The 17,498-nt window shown below is 38.4% G+C and overlaps 1 protein-coding gene across 1 annotated transcript in view; it reads right to left on the bottom strand.

Annotated features, from left to right (window-relative positions):
* The window catches only part of LOC126237214 (bone morphogenetic protein receptor type-1B), a 182,632-nt gene that overhangs the window by 35,052 nt on the left and 130,082 nt on the right, over nucleotides 1-17,498 (bottom strand). Inside the window, exons 3-4 of the mRNA XM_049947100.1 lie at nucleotides 12,905-13,125; nucleotides 1,967-2,093 (exon numbers count right to left, since the gene is read on the bottom strand). Of these exons, the coding sequence (XP_049803057.1) occupies nucleotides 1,967-2,093; nucleotides 12,905-13,125 (348 nt within the window). The remainder of the gene's footprint in view (nucleotides 1-1,966; nucleotides 2,094-12,904; nucleotides 13,126-17,498) is intronic.

Genomic DNA, 17,498 nt, shown 5'->3' with positions numbered 1-17,498 from the left:
ACTGTGTCAAGCAACTGTAATCAAAAGTCTTAATTAAAATGACTGCCACACGGTGGGTGAAATGGTCACTCAGTCATGTGTGTCCCTGTTGGATTGTCTGAAGAGTGTGGTTTATGAAAGAAATGTCCAAGCGAGCATTAAGTTGGCTGGCAGTGTTTTCTTAACTTTTCTTGATCCAGTTGGCTGTGCCTAGTGCACATAGTGGTGCGTATTGGAGTTAGGTTGTTGCTATATATTGAACAGTGTCTTGTCTGAGTATTGTCATCATGTGTGTGGCATTATGTGTCAATCACTGTTATAGAGTTGAAGATTTGTTCTAAGGAACAACGTACAATAGTTGTTGGTAGTTCATCCGCTTGCTCAGTGGGTATCCTGAGCTGCCAGCAGCAAAATCTTACACTAGGAGTTGTTACAGTTCTATCAGTGATAAATCAGTATTAGTGCACTGGCTACTAGCAAGGCCTTTGCTGTACACTTATGTTGTACTGGCACTGTTGATCAGGCTAATGTCCGTCTAGTTATACGAGGGTCAAGTCCCCAGTATAAATCAAAAACCTAGATTAAGTTATGGCTAAAGCCATTTAGCCTAAGTGGGTTATCACCCAATTGTTGGAAGTATGATACACAGCTATTGCCTTCGTTGTAAGTGAGGCTATCTCATTAAAACTAAGAAACATCAAATGAACACACTAGGTTAAGGATCCAGCTGGGATGTATCTCAGTGAGCATCACTATGGTGTGCCTTAATTCACAGTAACCCTTAATATTAACAGGTACAAGGTAACACATGCTTTACATGGCTAACTAACTCTACTATTGACACGGTTTGTCATCATTAACCTGTGGTGACCACTGAATCTGTTTTTATCAATGCCACTAGGCGGTTGTGTTTGTGTGAAATGGTATGCACAGAATCACCAGCTTTATGATAATGACTTTAATTATATTTTCTGCTGTAACACGTAATAACAATCTTGCCAGAATTTTATTTGTTTTAAGTTTTTATTCTGACCAGTTAATGTGGAAAGGATAGTTGCTACTCACCATATAGCAAAGATGCCGAGTCAAAGACAGGCACAACAAAAAGACTGTTGGAAAAGTGAGCTTTTGGCGAACAAGGCCTTCGTAAAAAAAAAAAAAAAAAAAAAAAAAAAAAACACCCACACCCACACCCACCCACACACACACACACACACACACTTCCAGAAGCCAGACTGTGTGTGTGTGTGTGTGTGTGTGTGTGTGTGTGTGTGTGTGTTTTTGTCCATTTTCAACCCATTTTCAACGTGACGGCCTTGCTGGCCGAAAGCTCACTTACCGTCAGTCTTATTCATGACTGACTATGACTCAGCACCTCCACTATATGGTGAGTAGCATCTATCCTTTTCATAATATTGTTACATTCCAACCTGGAGTTTCCATTGTTTGATTTTGCCTGATCAGTTGCGTGTATCATGCAATATTTAAATTGTTGGCTAATTGTATGTCATATATGGTGCATTTTAAATATCAATATTATCAGCCAACTGTGTACTGATCAGATTGACAGAAAGGTGGAATGTCCCATAAGTCACCATAGTTATTCAGATTTCTGTTTCATAATAAAATTGCTTGCGTCTTCCTTTCTCTTCCACCCTCAACAATTCCAAGGTCTACACAATGACTTATCGACAGTCAAGCTGGATCAATTTCTGGTGTACAGCACTGGTTTCACTATGGAGACACGGGATTGTTGAATCTCTCACCTGATTCCAAACACCAACCCGTTGTAAGGTTATAAAATTTGAAACTGAAGGATTAATAGAACAGATTGTTTCAGCCCGACTAGCTCTCAAGTTAAAATAACTAAGTGCTACACTCCCCAACCACATTGCCCTTTTACAAATGTTTGAACAATTATCCCAGTATCCTTTAAGAATATTATTGCTTTCCTATGTAAGTCTGCTTAGCTGTTAAGAACACTTACCAGCAAAGGAAGACCAGATCCTGAACCAGAGCTCTGGTCTATTAGCTCCTGTAGTGTACCACTATTTGTTAGATATGGATCACAACTGTGTTCCATATAAAGCCGTCTATCTTCACGCTTTTTGTACCTAGAGACAAAGAAACTTATGAGTTAGTCTACATCCTTCATTTATCCACACAAAGTCAGAAGTCCAAGAGAAGTAGTAGTAGTAGTAGTAGTAGTAGTAGTAGTAGTAGTAGTAATAATAATAATAATAATAATAATAATAATAATAATACTCCAGAGTTCTCACCACAAACACAATCTATACTTTAAACAAGTTGTCGTAACTGGTGCACAACTCTTGTGAGCACACACAACTTTAATTGATAATGAATCATTTCTCACACAAAAGAACGGAAATGAATCAATATATTTCAATAGAGCTCATGCTAAGGGTGTTATTTTATACCCTTCAGCAAACTATATTCTTTAAAACTGGTGCAACATAACTATTTGCGGGTACTAGTAGCAATCAAACTCATTCATCGAATTCCCCATATGCTATCCACATGGGTTTGTCGAAAAAGTGCACATACGTACACACCAAGTTTGTCAAATTTAACCTCACATTTGAAGCTGCTGTCATCATGTTGCAAAGCATTATGACTCTAGTGGGAATGGCTGCCATGCAGGCAAAGCATTTCTTGCTTTGACTTTAGCACTGTGTACAATGAAGAAAAAGAAAACAAGATGTTGGCCTGGGTTATCATTGAAATCAAAAGATTAATAAATGCATGAAAATCTGCTGAAGGAAATATTAAACTCAGAACCTGATGATTACATAAACTTTCTCCAGACAGACAGTCAAACTTCTAATAACTTGTTAGAGTAACTTCACACACACACTGATGAACACACTGTTATGTGACAATCTATTCTTTTCTACTCAGTCCTCTAATCAAATTTTATTAAAATACACAATGTGGAAATATATCCACTGCCCATGAAAAAAAGATAGCTCTGCTTTTTTAATTTTACCTCATGTGATGTGTATGCAATACTGATTTTCTTCACTGCCTTCATGTGTAATTTATGGCTGGGGTAGATGAAACAGCTATCATTTTGGTTATTGTCAGTGCTCTTATTTCTATCCTTTAGCGCAGTTTCCATAATTGTAGAAACTCTCAAGACAATGAGACTAACTCTTTCTTGCTAAATCTTAGCAGTAAAATATTATGAACAACGTACCATCAATCAAAATTCCTCTTTAACATGTCAAACAGTCTACGTTTGACAAACCTATCTAACAAAGCCACACACTGCCGTATAATTTGACAAACTAGAAAAACTGAAAAACTGTTTGAGCGTTTATGGAAACGCTAAGAAATTTGTATTTTTACCTACATTTTAAATTTACAAATTAAGATGTGTAAGTTTATATAATTTCTGACCTAGCAGTACTAACGCTGTAATACAAATGTCCCAATGTCAAAATAAGGATTTTATCTTTGTGTGTCAGGTGTATCATGTAAGTGGATATAAAATTCCCATGTATACCACAATGGCACACACATTTCAGTCTGGAAGTGGTAAAGTTCATTAACTTGAGACCAACAAGAAGTATCAATAGGAGTATTCCTGCATATTCAAGTATTTTGAGAGTTTTTAAGTCTGTCAGTGAATGGAACAATTTCCAGTATGGTACTTTTAAAAGCAGTTATGAAGTCTTTGTTTGGTGTGAGAAAGCAATGAAGTATAAATACTCTCTCAATGGAAATTGCAGGTGTGGTACCAAAGGTTAAAGTTCCGACTTTCTTAAGGGCAATGTCATTAATTCAAAATAACAAGCTCATTTGGAGAGAAACAGAAAAAGACATTGGCTCTAGTCTTGAAGTTAAATTTGATTCATAATTGGCGGCAATAGCTGCAAATAAAGAATGGTGACAAAAAAAAAATTGTAATGTTGTTGTTGTGGTCTTCAGTCCTGAGACTGGTTTGATGCAGCTCTCCATGCTACTCTATCCTGTGCAAGCTTCTTCATCTCCCAGTACCTACTGCAACCTACATCCTTCTGAATCTGCTTAGTGTATTCATCTCTTGGTCTCCCCCTACGATTTTTACCCTCCACGCTGCCCTCCAATACTAAATTGGTGATCCCTTGATGCCTCAGAACATGTCCTACCAACCAATCCCTTCTTCTGGTCAAGTTGTGCCACAAACTTCTCTTCTCCCCAATCCTATTCAGTACCTCCTCAGTAGTTATGTGATCTACCCATCTAATCTTCAGCATTCTTCTGTAGCACCACATTTCGAAAGCTTCTATTCTCTTCTTGTCCAAACTATTTACCGTCCATGTTTCACTTCCATACATGGCTACACTCCATACAAATACTTTCAGAAATGACTTCCTGGCACTTAAATCTATACTCGATGTAAACAAATTTCTCTTCTTCAGAAACGCTTTCCTTGCCATTGCCAGTCTACATTTTATATCCTCTCTACTTCGACCATAATCAGTTATTTTGCTCCCCAAATAGCAAAACTCCTTTACTACTTTAAGTGTCTCATTTCCTAATCTAATACCCTCAACATCACCCGACTTAATTCAACTACATTCCATTATCCTCGTTTTGCTTTTGTTGATGTTCATCTTATATCCTCCTTTCAAGACACCATCCATTCCGTTCAACTGCTCTTCCAAGTCCTTTGCTGTCTCTGACAGAATTACAATGTCATCGGCGAACCTCAAAGTTTTTATTTCTTCTCCATGGATTTTAATACCTACTCCGAATTTTTCTTTTGTTTCCTTTACTGCTTGCTCAATATACAGATTGAATAACATCGGGGAGAGGCTACAACCCTGTCTTACTCCTTTCCCAACCACTGCTTCCCTTTCATGCCCCTCGACTCTTATAACTGCCATCTGGTTTCTGTACAAATTGTAAATAGCCTGTCGCTCCCTGTATTTTACCCCTGCCACCTTCAGAATTTGAAAGAGAGTATTCCAGTCAACATTGTCAAAAGCTTTCTCTAAGTCTACAAATGCTAGAAACGTAGGTTTGCCTTTCCTTAATCTTTCTTCTAAGATAAGTCGTAAGGTCAGTATTGCCTCACGTGTTCCAGTATTTCTACGGAATCCAAACTGATCTTCCCCGAGGTCGGCTTCTACTAGTTTTTCCATTCGTCTGTAAAGAATTCGTGTTAGTATTTTGCAGCTGTGGCTTATTAAACTGATTGTTCGGTAATTCTCACATCTGTCAACACCTGCTTTCTTTGGGATTGGAATTATTATATTCTTCTTGAAGTCTGAGGGTATTTCGCCTGTTTCATACATCTTGCTCACCAGATGGTATAGTTTTGTCAGGACTGGCTCTCCCAAGGCCGTCAGTAGTTCCAATGGAATGTTGTCTACTCCGGGGGCCTTGTTTCGACTCAGGTCTTTCAGTGCTCTGTCAAACTCTTCACGCAGTATCATATCTTCCATTTCATCTTCATCTACATCCTCTTCCATTTCCATAATATTGTCCTCAAGTACATCGCCCTTGTATAGACCCTCTATATACTCCTTCCACCTTTCTGCCTTCCCTTCTTTGCTTAGAACTGGGTTTCCATCTGAGCTCTCGATATTCATACAAGTGGTTCTCTTCTCTCCAAAGGTCTCTTTAATTTTCCTGTAGGCATTATCTATCTTACCCCTAGTGAGACAAGCCTCTACATCCTTACATTTGTCCTCTAGCCATCCCTGCTTAGCCATTTTGCACTTCCTCTCGATCTCATTTTTGAGACGTTTGTATTCCTTTTTGCCTGCTTCATTTACTGTGTTTTTATATTTTCTCCTTTCATCAATTAAATTCAATATTTCTTCTGTTACCCAAGGATTTCTACTAGCCCTCGTCTTTTTACCTACTTGATCCTCTGTTGCCTTCACTACTTCATCCCTCAAAGCTACCCATTCTTCTTCTACTGTATTTCTTTCCCCCATTCCTGTCAATTGTTCCCTTATGCTCTCCCTGAAACTCTGTACAACCTTTGGTTCTTTCAGTTTATCCAGGTCCTATCCCCTTAAATTCCCACCTTTTTGCAGTTTCTTCAGTTTTAATCTACAGGTCATAACCAATAGATTGTGGTCAGAGTCCACATCTGCCCCTGGAAATGTCTTACAATTTAAAACCTGGTTCCTAAATCTCTGTCTTACCATTATATAATCTATCTGATACCTTGTAGTATCTCCAGGGTTCTTCCATGTATACAACCTTCTATCATGATTCTTAAACCAAGTGTTAGCTATGATTAAGTTGTGCTCTGTGCAAAATTCTACCAGGCGGTTTCCTCTTTAATTTCTTAGCCCCAATCCATATTCACCTACTACGTTTCCTTCTCTCCCTTTTCCTACACTCGAATTCCAGTCACCCATGACTATTAAATTTTCGTCTCCCTTCACTATCTGAATAATTTCTTTTATTTCATCATACATTTCTTCAATTTCTTCGTCATCTGCAGAGCTAGTTGGCATATAAACTTGTACTACTTTAGTAGGTGTGGGCTTCGTATATATCTTGGCCACAATAATAAGTTCACTAAGCTGTTTGTAGTAGCTTACCCGCGTTCCTATTTTCCTATTCATTATTAAACCTACTCCTGCATTACCCCTATTTGACTTTGTGTTTATAACCCTGTGGTCACCTGACCAGAAGTCTTGTTCCTCCTGCCACCGAACTTCACTAATTCCCACTATATCTAACTTTAACCTATCCATTTCCCTTTTCAAATTTTCTAACCTACCTGCCCGATTAAGGGATCTGACATTCCACGCTCCGATCCGTAGAACGCCAGTTTTCTTTCTCCTGATAACGACATCCTCTTGAGTAGTCCCCGCCCGGAGATCCGATGGGGGACTATTTTACCTCCGGAATATTTTGCCCAAGAGGACGCCATCATCATTTAATCATACAGTAAAGCTGCATGCCCTCGGGAAAAATTACGGCCGTAGTTTCCCCTTGCTTTCAGCCATTCGCAGTACCAGCACAGCAAGGCCATTTTGGTTATTGTTACAAGGCCAGATCAGTCAATCATCCAGACTGTTGCCCTTGCAACTACTGAAAAGGCTGCTGCCCCTCTTCAGGAACCACACGTTTGTCTGGCCTCTCAACAGATACCCCTCCATTGTGGTTGTACCTATGGTACGGCTATCTGTATCGCTGAGGCACGCAAGCCTCCCCACCAACGGCAAGGTCCATGTTTCATGGGGGGAAAATGTCATAACAGTTACAATATATACTAACTTATGCAACCACTGTACTTAAATTTCAAAATCATATTATCAAAACAGCATATAATACAGGTTAAGCTAAGGCATGCTGAACTGTTCACGAGCTTGCTGTGCAGCAAGCAAATGGGCTGAACTTCTGTTTGTCTCAGCTCTGGTAGGTCCTCCTTGGAAGTATTCGGTACAGCATGACATTTCATTTAGGGTTGTTTGCACAAAGAGAGGCAGTCTAGTGATCATCGTTAGAAACACTTAAAAATGAATGGTAATGACACAAGAGAAGGATGAGAATTCTCAATATGTATTATGCAGTCATGTAGTCAACATGTACCACAAATTTGATAGGGAACAACGTTGAAACAACATGAATGAATAACTTAAAGATATCACTGACAATGAAAGAGCAAGAAAAGATAATGATTGACAGACAGGGATTTGATTTTCTGTGCATTAAAAAGCACTTTGAGCTAATTTGCAGGCTTGAAGCACATGATGAAATTGGTGGAATGAATATTAAATTTTCTGGAGTCTCACAAAATATTACACTGCCAGTTGCAACAGTTTTCGATGGAACTGAACAAAGAGTATGGAGACACTATACTGTACAGCAAAGTACATTGGGCAACTCAAGGGACATGCCAGGAACGATTTTTCCATTTAAAACTCTCTATCGTTGAATTTATGAAGGAAAAAGGAGACCAGGAATGAAAATTACAACATCCGGAAGGGACTACAGTTCTCGCATTTTAAGTGGACTTTACTGTATACCACCCACATTAAGATATCACAAGGTGAGAACAACTTATTTCTGATCTGATGGGGATGAGTTTAAACAAAAATTGCATTGTGGAAGGGACAAATTCTGATGAAAAACACTGTCCACTCCCGTAAGCTCACCGACATTATAATAATAATAATAATAATAATAATAATAATAATAATAATAATAATGCAATTTCTGAAGAGTTCATTGTGGCCTTTAAAGAATTACAAGGACAGATTTCTAAACATTTTGAGGAAACTGCCAATCTTTTCTGAGCTGTTTTCGAGACTGCTTGACATTGCAGCTGAAAGTGCCCCTGTGCATGTGCAGGTAGAACTGATTGAGCTGTAATGTAATTCCCATTTAAAAGAAATTCTTTTATGGTAAAACTGTCCAAGTGATCAAAGCTGTTTTCCTTCGGAAGAGTTTCCACATACCCATAATGAGACCGCTAATGTGATTAAATATTTCGAGTAACTTATGGTTTTGATGGCTTCTTTCAATTACGGAACTCGGTAAGCCATGATTACTCAGCAACCCAAGTGTGAAAATCTGTGAAACTGTCTATCTATCTGAATGCCAACAGTTTGTGGCAGATAACCGTTATAATATGCCTCTGAAGTGCCAGAAATAATTAAATTTTACTGAAAATTTCTTTTATTTGTGATCTCTGTTGTTGACAAATATGAAATCAAGTAGTGTGCAATGTGACTGCGTTACCATCTAAACAGGGCACATTTCCAGTTTCCCCCTCTTCCCCCTCCTCCTGCTGAGATAGCATGCCGTGGTGGTGGTGGTGGTGGTGGTGTGCAGCCAGGTGAGATAGCTATGCCATCCCCGATACAAAAAATACAGAAATAAAATTGCTAAAAATTAATTGTTTTAAAATACAGTAAGACTGCGGTGGTCCAGCATCTGTAATCCAGAGGCCTGACAGTCTGGCAGGCATCAGAAATTTTCCCAGATTTTTAGCTTGGCACTGTTGGCAGTACAGACGAGCAGTTGATGCCTTTGAGAAATATTTGAACTGTTCAGCATGGTACTTTGTCAGTAACAATTGTCTGCCTTAATGAGCAATTATATTTTCGCCAATATAAAGCCAGTTCCGCTGTTAGCTTTGTGCTACAGTCGAGTCAATGTAAGACTATCTCTGACAGCTAATAGTGCTGTTGCCAGTTTTCAGTGGCTACATGCAAATGGCTGCAGGTGAGAACAACAGCCTCTACAGAGCTATGACAATATGGAGGAATTACCATAGAGATGTTTACAAGACTGTGTTATATGATGGGTTGAGGTCGAAACCCAAAGCTGCTGTGCCCAGCCCACTCCAACCACCAGTGATTAATTATGCCGTGTGTACTAAAGGATCAATTATTTTTCATTCATTAGAGCTAAAGTTACGATCCAAGAAACAAGTTAGCACTTCTGCAATGTTTCAGAGGGCTCAGAAGAAAACAACCAGTGACAGATATGACTCAGACATATTCCATATACCTGTGCATTCCAAAGACAGTGATTCTAATTACATTGCACCATTTAATTGGCAACATTTTGATTAACTACTGCTTGTTCCTTACAAATCAATGGTGCTGATTTTATTTTGTAACTAGTGCACAAAATTTGTCAGAAACTGAGACTATACAAAATTTGTCAGAAACTGAGATCTAAGGTCCCTTGTCGGAGGAAAAAAAAAGGATCTTCTAAGTCAAAGCAATCAAGAGATATGGCTGACCTACACTTGTGAAATTTGGTAAAAAAAGCAAGGGTTTGCAATATGAGTAAAGGAAAAAAAGCAGAAAATTCTTAATTATAATGACACTGTGCAGTCAGATTAATGTGATCACCTGTCAGAATCCTAAATATCCACCTTTTGCAGCACGAAGCACTGCGAGAGATGCAGGAAGAGTGTCAATGAATGAGGTTCTGGAATGAACTGATGGGGGATGTGGAGCCATACCAACTCTAGTACCATGGCAAACTTCTCAGCTGAGGACACATGGCACGAACAGCCTGATCGAGGTCGTCCCACAGATTCTTCATTGGGTTTAAGTCTGGGGAACATGGTGGCCAGAGGAGTACAGTAAACTCAACCTGGTGCTTTTAAAACCATGCTCACACTCTGCAAGCTATGTTACACATTGCATTGTCCAGCTGGTAGATGCCACTGTACTGAGGAATAACAAACCAAATGTAGGTATGGAAGTGGTCTGCAAAAACAGATGCATACTTGTGTTGATCCAATTGTGCCTTCCAGAATACCACGAAAACATTCTTCAGAATCAAATGCCCCCCCCCCCCTTCCTCCAGCCTGGACCCTTCTGGCAATTGTTGCAGGGTGTTTGCTTTCAGGCATTTTATGTCATATACACCATAGGCCATCTGTCAGATTGAGCATAGAACGTGATTAGCCTGAAAAGGCCACCTGGTGCCACTCAGTGGATGTCCAGTAGTGACATTGGCATGCATATTCCAGCCTTCGTCAATGATGAAAAGCAGTCAGCATGGGTACATGAACCAGTCGTCAGCTGTGGAGAATCATATGCAGCAACATTCGCTGAGCAGTCCTGAAGAGATGCCCCTTGGTTCATCTGGGTGGTCAGCTGTTCAACAGTTTAAGGACTATTCACCCACATCCATCACCACCGCTGCTGTTCATCTATTATTTATGCATATGGTGCATGACATTTGCTTCAATGCTTGTTGTAGAGCGCACCATTTTGTCATACACAGTATACTTTAATCATGGCAGCACACCGACAGTTTAAAAACTGAGCTGTTTCAAAAAGGCTTACACCCTTGGCCCAAAACCAATGATCATGTCCTTTTGGACATCAGATAAATTGCTCCTATTGTATATTATGACAATGACTGCACTGCACTCCCCCCCTCCTCCTCCCCCCCCCCGCCCCGCCCCCTGCCCCTCCACCTGACATGCTTTATATCCAGTGGCAATGCTTCCATTTTCAGTCTTTGAGTGGTTATTGCATGTTGACATCAACCACAGGCAGTGGTCACATTAATGTGACTGGGCCGTTTATATCACATGAAAAACATATTTCTTTAGTCATTTGTTATCTGATTTCAAACTTACAATTAAAACATTTTCCAAAGACTTTGAATTCCCTGGACCAATATCTTATCAGTATCAATGCAGATAACAGGCAAAATTTGACAAGATTCTCATTTCCATGAATTGACATACTGTCTACATATATGAGCCATTTCAAAAGCCCTGCACACTGTGCACGTGTGATCATTACGGTGATGTCATCAAGTAGAAATTCAAGTCAGTTGTGAGTGAGACTTTAGGTGTGACAGTCATAAAGGTGTGTGTGCTGGTTTGTGTCACTGCGTGGTCAGTAAATCAGTTTTAAAGTGGAAGCTGAATCTGAGTTAGACTGGATTACATGTTAAGAGAATCCCAACATCAAAATCAAATTGCTACATGGAAAGAATCCAAGAAACTTCCAATGCATTGACAGAGGTGTTTTGGAACAGTGTGAAGGATTTTAGTACACACAATATCACAATGGCCTACTTGTTTCTGTGAAGGTTGGGTTAGCACTGAGGACATCCCAAGAAGTGGAAGACCATCAACTGCAATAGACTACACCTTTCAGGTTATTGTTAATGAGATTTTGAGAGAGGATTGACAAAAACGTGAGCAAATTGCATATGAAACCAGAATATCTGTCACTTCAGTTTACAGAATAATAACAGAAAAGTTAAAGATGAGGAAAGATGCTGCCAGATGGGTTCCACATGAGCTGAGTACAGAGGAGAAAGCAGATCACAAAAGAATTGCAGAAGAATAGCTTCAACATTACTGAAAAGAAGAACAGTTTCTGTAAAGGAGTGTTGCACTCCATGAACCCTGCATACAAGATTTTGAGTCAGAACTGAAGTCTCAGTCATCACAATGGAAAAGTTCCAGTTCTCCACGCCTGAAGAAATTCTGCTGCCAACAGCCAATGGTGAAACTGATAATGATCTTTACGTATGACATGAATGGGGTCACAGCTAGAAATAATGTGTTCCACACAATATGTGTAACAAGCATGTTTCTGCAAAATGTTTTGTGCCTGAAAATTCATCAAAGAAGGCCCCATGCTTGCAGCTGGTGTTCTCATTTTGTATGATAATGCAAGACTGCATACTACCCTACAAGCGAGAGAAACATCTGACAAAAACATTTGACACACAGTCCTGATATGATCTCGCCAGACTCTGAACTGTTTTCCTAATTGAAATAACAACTCCATGGAAAACATTTTGATAGTGCCCTGTTGGGAAAACAAAAGTTCTCAAAACAATGGGAAGCTGTCATATGCAACGAGATTCTATTGAAGGCCTGGGAAGGTATTCTGTAGAATAATTATTTTCTTCAATTGTACCTTACAATGTGCTGAACTTTTGAAATGAACCTCTTATATAGTTAAGATTGTAAAAACCCTGTGAGTGCAAGTCCTACTCGTAGATGGCCAATTTTTTTATACTGTAATCTCCCCTCTTGTGTTTAATAAATAACATTACTTGTTTTTGTCTGTTAAAACTACAGGTTTTTCTAATAACCCTTTTTTAAAACTAAGTATTTGAAAATGGCCTTGGTAACCCATCACATTAGATAATGCAGCACAGAGGCATGAGTCTGCTGGATCATCAAGGTCCTACTGTATTGACTGGAAACAAAAGGTTATATAGCTTTTTCATTATCATATTAGGAATCAGCCTGGTGTCCACTGGACCATGTTACCGGAAGAAAGTGCCTTCACAAACAGAATTTAAATAAAATAGCAGCAAAATACATAACAAATCCTAAAACTAAAACAGTGAACAACTATCAAGACAGAGAGAAAATAATTAAGTGACAGGTGTTTGTAATCTCTATTTATTTGGTTTTCAGACCAGCTACTGGTAACTGACCTACCTCAGATACACACATGCGATGATTACTAGAAAAATTATGAGGCAGATTGTTATTGACACAATGAGAGCAATATAAGGTATGCTCTCATCATATCCAAATCCTGGTTTTGGTGTTGTAACTCTGTTTTCTATTTTTGGTTCAAGATTCTTGTTGCAGTAATCCGTATCATTACAACACAAGATCGATCTCGCTATTTTATGTGGGACCAGATTTCCTTTACACTGCAAAGAACAGGAAAGTACCATATTTATTAAAAACATTATTGTTACACAGTTACTAAAGTATGTATCTTAGAAGTTAATTTACAATGCAATACATAGCATGAGAGAGAGAGAGAGAGAGAGAGAGAGAGAGAGAGAGAGACTATGACAGCTCATTACAGGAACTTCCTTACATCCATTACTCTATATGAATGCTAAGGACAATTTACCCACCTCTCAGTTTGCTTCTTCCTTCCCATTTACTTGTTCTTTCATTGATAATAGACAACCATTTACCATAAGAATACTTGAAAATAACAGCCTTATCAACCGCTGAATATGGTACCCCAGGAAGACTTTACAGCTCATATGTACAAACAAGATGATGTCCGACTAAATAACACAAGAATGATTGCTGATCTTCTCAAATCAACACCTACAGAATGACTGCCAGTACTACGCCCCCTCCCCCCCTCTTTCTGGCCCCAACTACGATGCATTAAGGTTCTCAGGAACAAGTACAAAATGATCATGGATAACAAAAATCTATTAATCCATCAAGATCTCCACGACACAAACCATAACTGAGTCCACTATAGGTGACCACTAGCAATAACAGCAAGGCTCACTGTGGAAGCTGGGTTGAACTTTACTAAAGCATGGAAAAAAATGGTTCTAATGGCTCCGAGCACTATGCGACTTAATATCTGAGGTCATCAGTCCCCTAGAACGTAGAACTACTTAAACCTAACTAACCTAAGGACATCACACACATCCATGCCCGAGGCAGAATTCGAACCTGCGACCGTAGCAGTCGCGCGGTTCCGGACTGAGCGCCTTAACCGCGAGACCACCGCGGCCGGCTACTAAAGCATGGACTCAAGAATTGACTTGACTAATAATAATAATAATAATAATAATAATAATAATAATAATAACAACAACAACAACAACAACAATAATAAGAACAAACCAATACAGGATCAAACAATAAACACCAGGTATTACAGCAAGCATATTATTAAAGATCCCAATACCACAACAGATAAATGCAGACTTTGTAAACAACAAATAGAAACAGTAGATCACATCACAAGCGGATGTACAATACTAGCAAATACAGAATACCCCAGAAGACATGACAATGTCGCAAAAATAATACATCAACAGCTTGCCTTACAACATAAACTTTTAAAACAACAAGTTCCTACATACAAGTATGCACCACAAAATGTACTGGAGAATGATGAATACAAATTCTACTGGAACAGAACCATTATAACAGATAAAACAATGCCACATAACAAACCTGACATCATACTCACCAATAAAAAGAAGAAATTAACACAACTAATCGAAATATCCATACCCAATACAACAAATATACAAACGAAAACAGGAGAAAAAATTGAAAAATACATCCAACAGGCTGAGGAAGTCAAAGACATGTAGCATCAGGATAAAGTTGACATCATACCAATTATACTATCAACTACAGGAGTCATACCACACAATATCCACCAGTACATCAATGCAATACAGCTACATCCAAACATATATATATATACAACTACAGAAATCCGTAATTATTGATACATGTTCAATTACCCGAAAGTTCCTAAATGCAATATAACACATACCGTACAGTTAATAGGAAGTGACGCTTGATCAAGGTCCGCGTCACTTTCCATTCTTAACCAGACTTAACGTCTGAGAAAGTAAAGAAATAATAATAATAATTCCCATGGAGGCTCGGGAAAAGAATAGGCCTCCGGTATGTTCTGCCAGTCGTAAAAGGCGATGAAAAGAACAAACCACTAATAGGGCTAACCCCCCTTTTAGTGTGATTAGTTGGTTCAGGACAGAACTAAAGAAGCCTCGGACAAGCGCCGTCATGATCGGGGACGACGCTTGAACCCTATGCCCGCCCACAATGGTAACGACACTGCTAGCCAACTGGAAAATGATTTAAATCCAAATAGAGGTGTTTTGCAGGATATGCTTCCTGCAACCACCCTAGAAGGAAAACAAAGACAGAGGATGAGATGGTCAGATGCAGTTAATCGACACCTCATGTTCTGTTATTACCAAGCAACAAACCTAGGAACCAACACAACTGGATACAGATCACAAGTATACACAACATTTATTACCAGATACCCAGAATTAAAATTTTTAACTGAACGACGACTAGCTTATCAGATCCGTGTAATAATCAAAAATAACAGGATACCCCAGTCAGAATTAGAAAACATCAAACAACAAGTACAACAAATACTGGAACAAAATAATGTGCAATCAGAAGAAGAAGAAAATACAGTAATGGACTCAAACATCCCAGAGCAAACAAACAAAGAACAACACGCATCAATTAAACAATCAGAGGAAAACGAAATCTTAAGACAGCCACCAGAACAAGCACAAATAGAACACGAAGTGACACACATGTTAGATATAGAAGAAAAATTTCAGCTGACATATATAGAATACAAAGACACAAATACAGACATAAGACCATTCTTGCATAGACCACCAAATAACCCACAAGTCGAAACAACAATAAAAACTATCAACACAATCATACACAACAAAATAAATGAAAACACAACTATGGAAGAGTTACAACTACTGGTTTATATAGGAGCACTCACTACACTAAATATACACACTAGGCAGAGATCAGAACCAACCAACACAGAGAAGAAACCCACAAAACCAGCATGGCAACACAGGCTACAGATCAGAATAGAAAAACTGAGAAAAGACATCGGAAAGCTAACACAATTTATAAGAAATGAAATGTCAGAAAAAAAAATGAAAAAGGTTAGGTAAAATCTCACAACAAGAAGTGATAGAGCAATTAGATGAAAAGAAGCAGAAATTACAAGCATTGGCCAAACGACTTAGAAGATACAAAAAAAGTGAAAATAGAAGGAAACAAAACCAAACATTCAACACAAACCAAAAGAAATTTTACCAGACAACAGATAACACACACATTAAAATAGACAATCCACCAAACATAACAGACATGGAACACTTCTGGAGCAACATATGGTCAAACCCGGTACAACATAACAGGCATGCACGGTGGATACAAGCAGAAACAGACACATACAAGATGATACCACAAATGCCTGAAGTGATAATTTTGCAACATGAAGTCACCCAAACAATTAATTCTACTCACAATTGGAAAGCCCCTGGAAATGATAAAATAGCAAATTTCTGGCTAAAGAAATTCACCTCAACACATTCACATCTAACTAAATTATTTAACAGTTACATTGCAGAACCATACACATTCCCTGATACACTTACACAAGGAATAACTTATCTGAAACCTAAAGATCAAGCAGACACAGCAAACCCAGCTAAATATCGCCCCATAACATGCCTACCAACAATATACAAAATATTAACTTCCGTCATTAAACAGAAATTAATGACACATACAACACAGAACAAAATTATAAATGAAGAACAAAAAGGCTGTTGCAAAGGAGCACGAGGATGTAAAGAGCAACTGATAATAGATGCAGAGGTGACATATCAAGCTAAAACTAAACAAAGGTCACTACGCTACACATACATTGATTACTAAAAAGCTTTTGATAGTGTACCCCTCATGGTTACTACAAATATTGGAAATATACAAAGTAGATCCTAAATTGATACAGTTCCTAAACATAGTAATGAAAAATTGGAAAACCCCACTTAATATCCAAACAAATTCAAATAGTATCACATCACAGCCAATACAGATTAAGCATGGAATATACCAAGGAGACTCATTAAGTCCTTTCTGGTTCTGCCTTGCTCTGAACCCACTATCCAACATGCTAAATAATACAAATTATGGATACAATATTACTGGAACATACCCACACAAAATCACACATCTGCTATACATGGATGATCTAAAACTACTGGCAGCAACAAATCAACAACCCAACCAATTACTAAAGATAACAGAAGTATTCAGCAATGATATAAATATGGCTTTTGGAACAGACAAATGTAAGAAAAATAGCATAGTCAAGGGAAAACACACTAAACAAGAAGATTACATATTGGATAACCACAGCAACTGCATAGAAGCGATGGAAAAAACAGATGCCTATAAATATCTAGGATACAGACAAAAAATAGGAATAGACAACACAAATATTAAAGAAGAACTAAAAGAAAAATATAGACAAAGACTAACAAAAATACTGAAAACAGAATTGACAGCAAGAAACAAGACAAAAGCTATAAATACTTATGCCATACCAATATTGACCTACTCATTTGGAGTAGTGAAATGGAGTAACACAGACCTAGAAGCACTCAATACACTTACACGATCACAATGCCACAAATATAGAATACATCACATACATTCAGCAATT

Source organism: Schistocerca nitens, chromosome 2 (assembly GCF_023898315.1).
Source record: "Schistocerca nitens isolate TAMUIC-IGC-003100 chromosome 2, iqSchNite1.1, whole genome shotgun sequence".
In the NCBI taxonomy this organism is placed as follows: Eukaryota; Metazoa; Arthropoda; class Insecta; order Orthoptera; family Acrididae; genus Schistocerca; species Schistocerca nitens.
The sequence above is the reverse complement of the archived record's forward strand: the minus strand, read 5'-3'. Positions and strand labels throughout refer to the sequence as shown.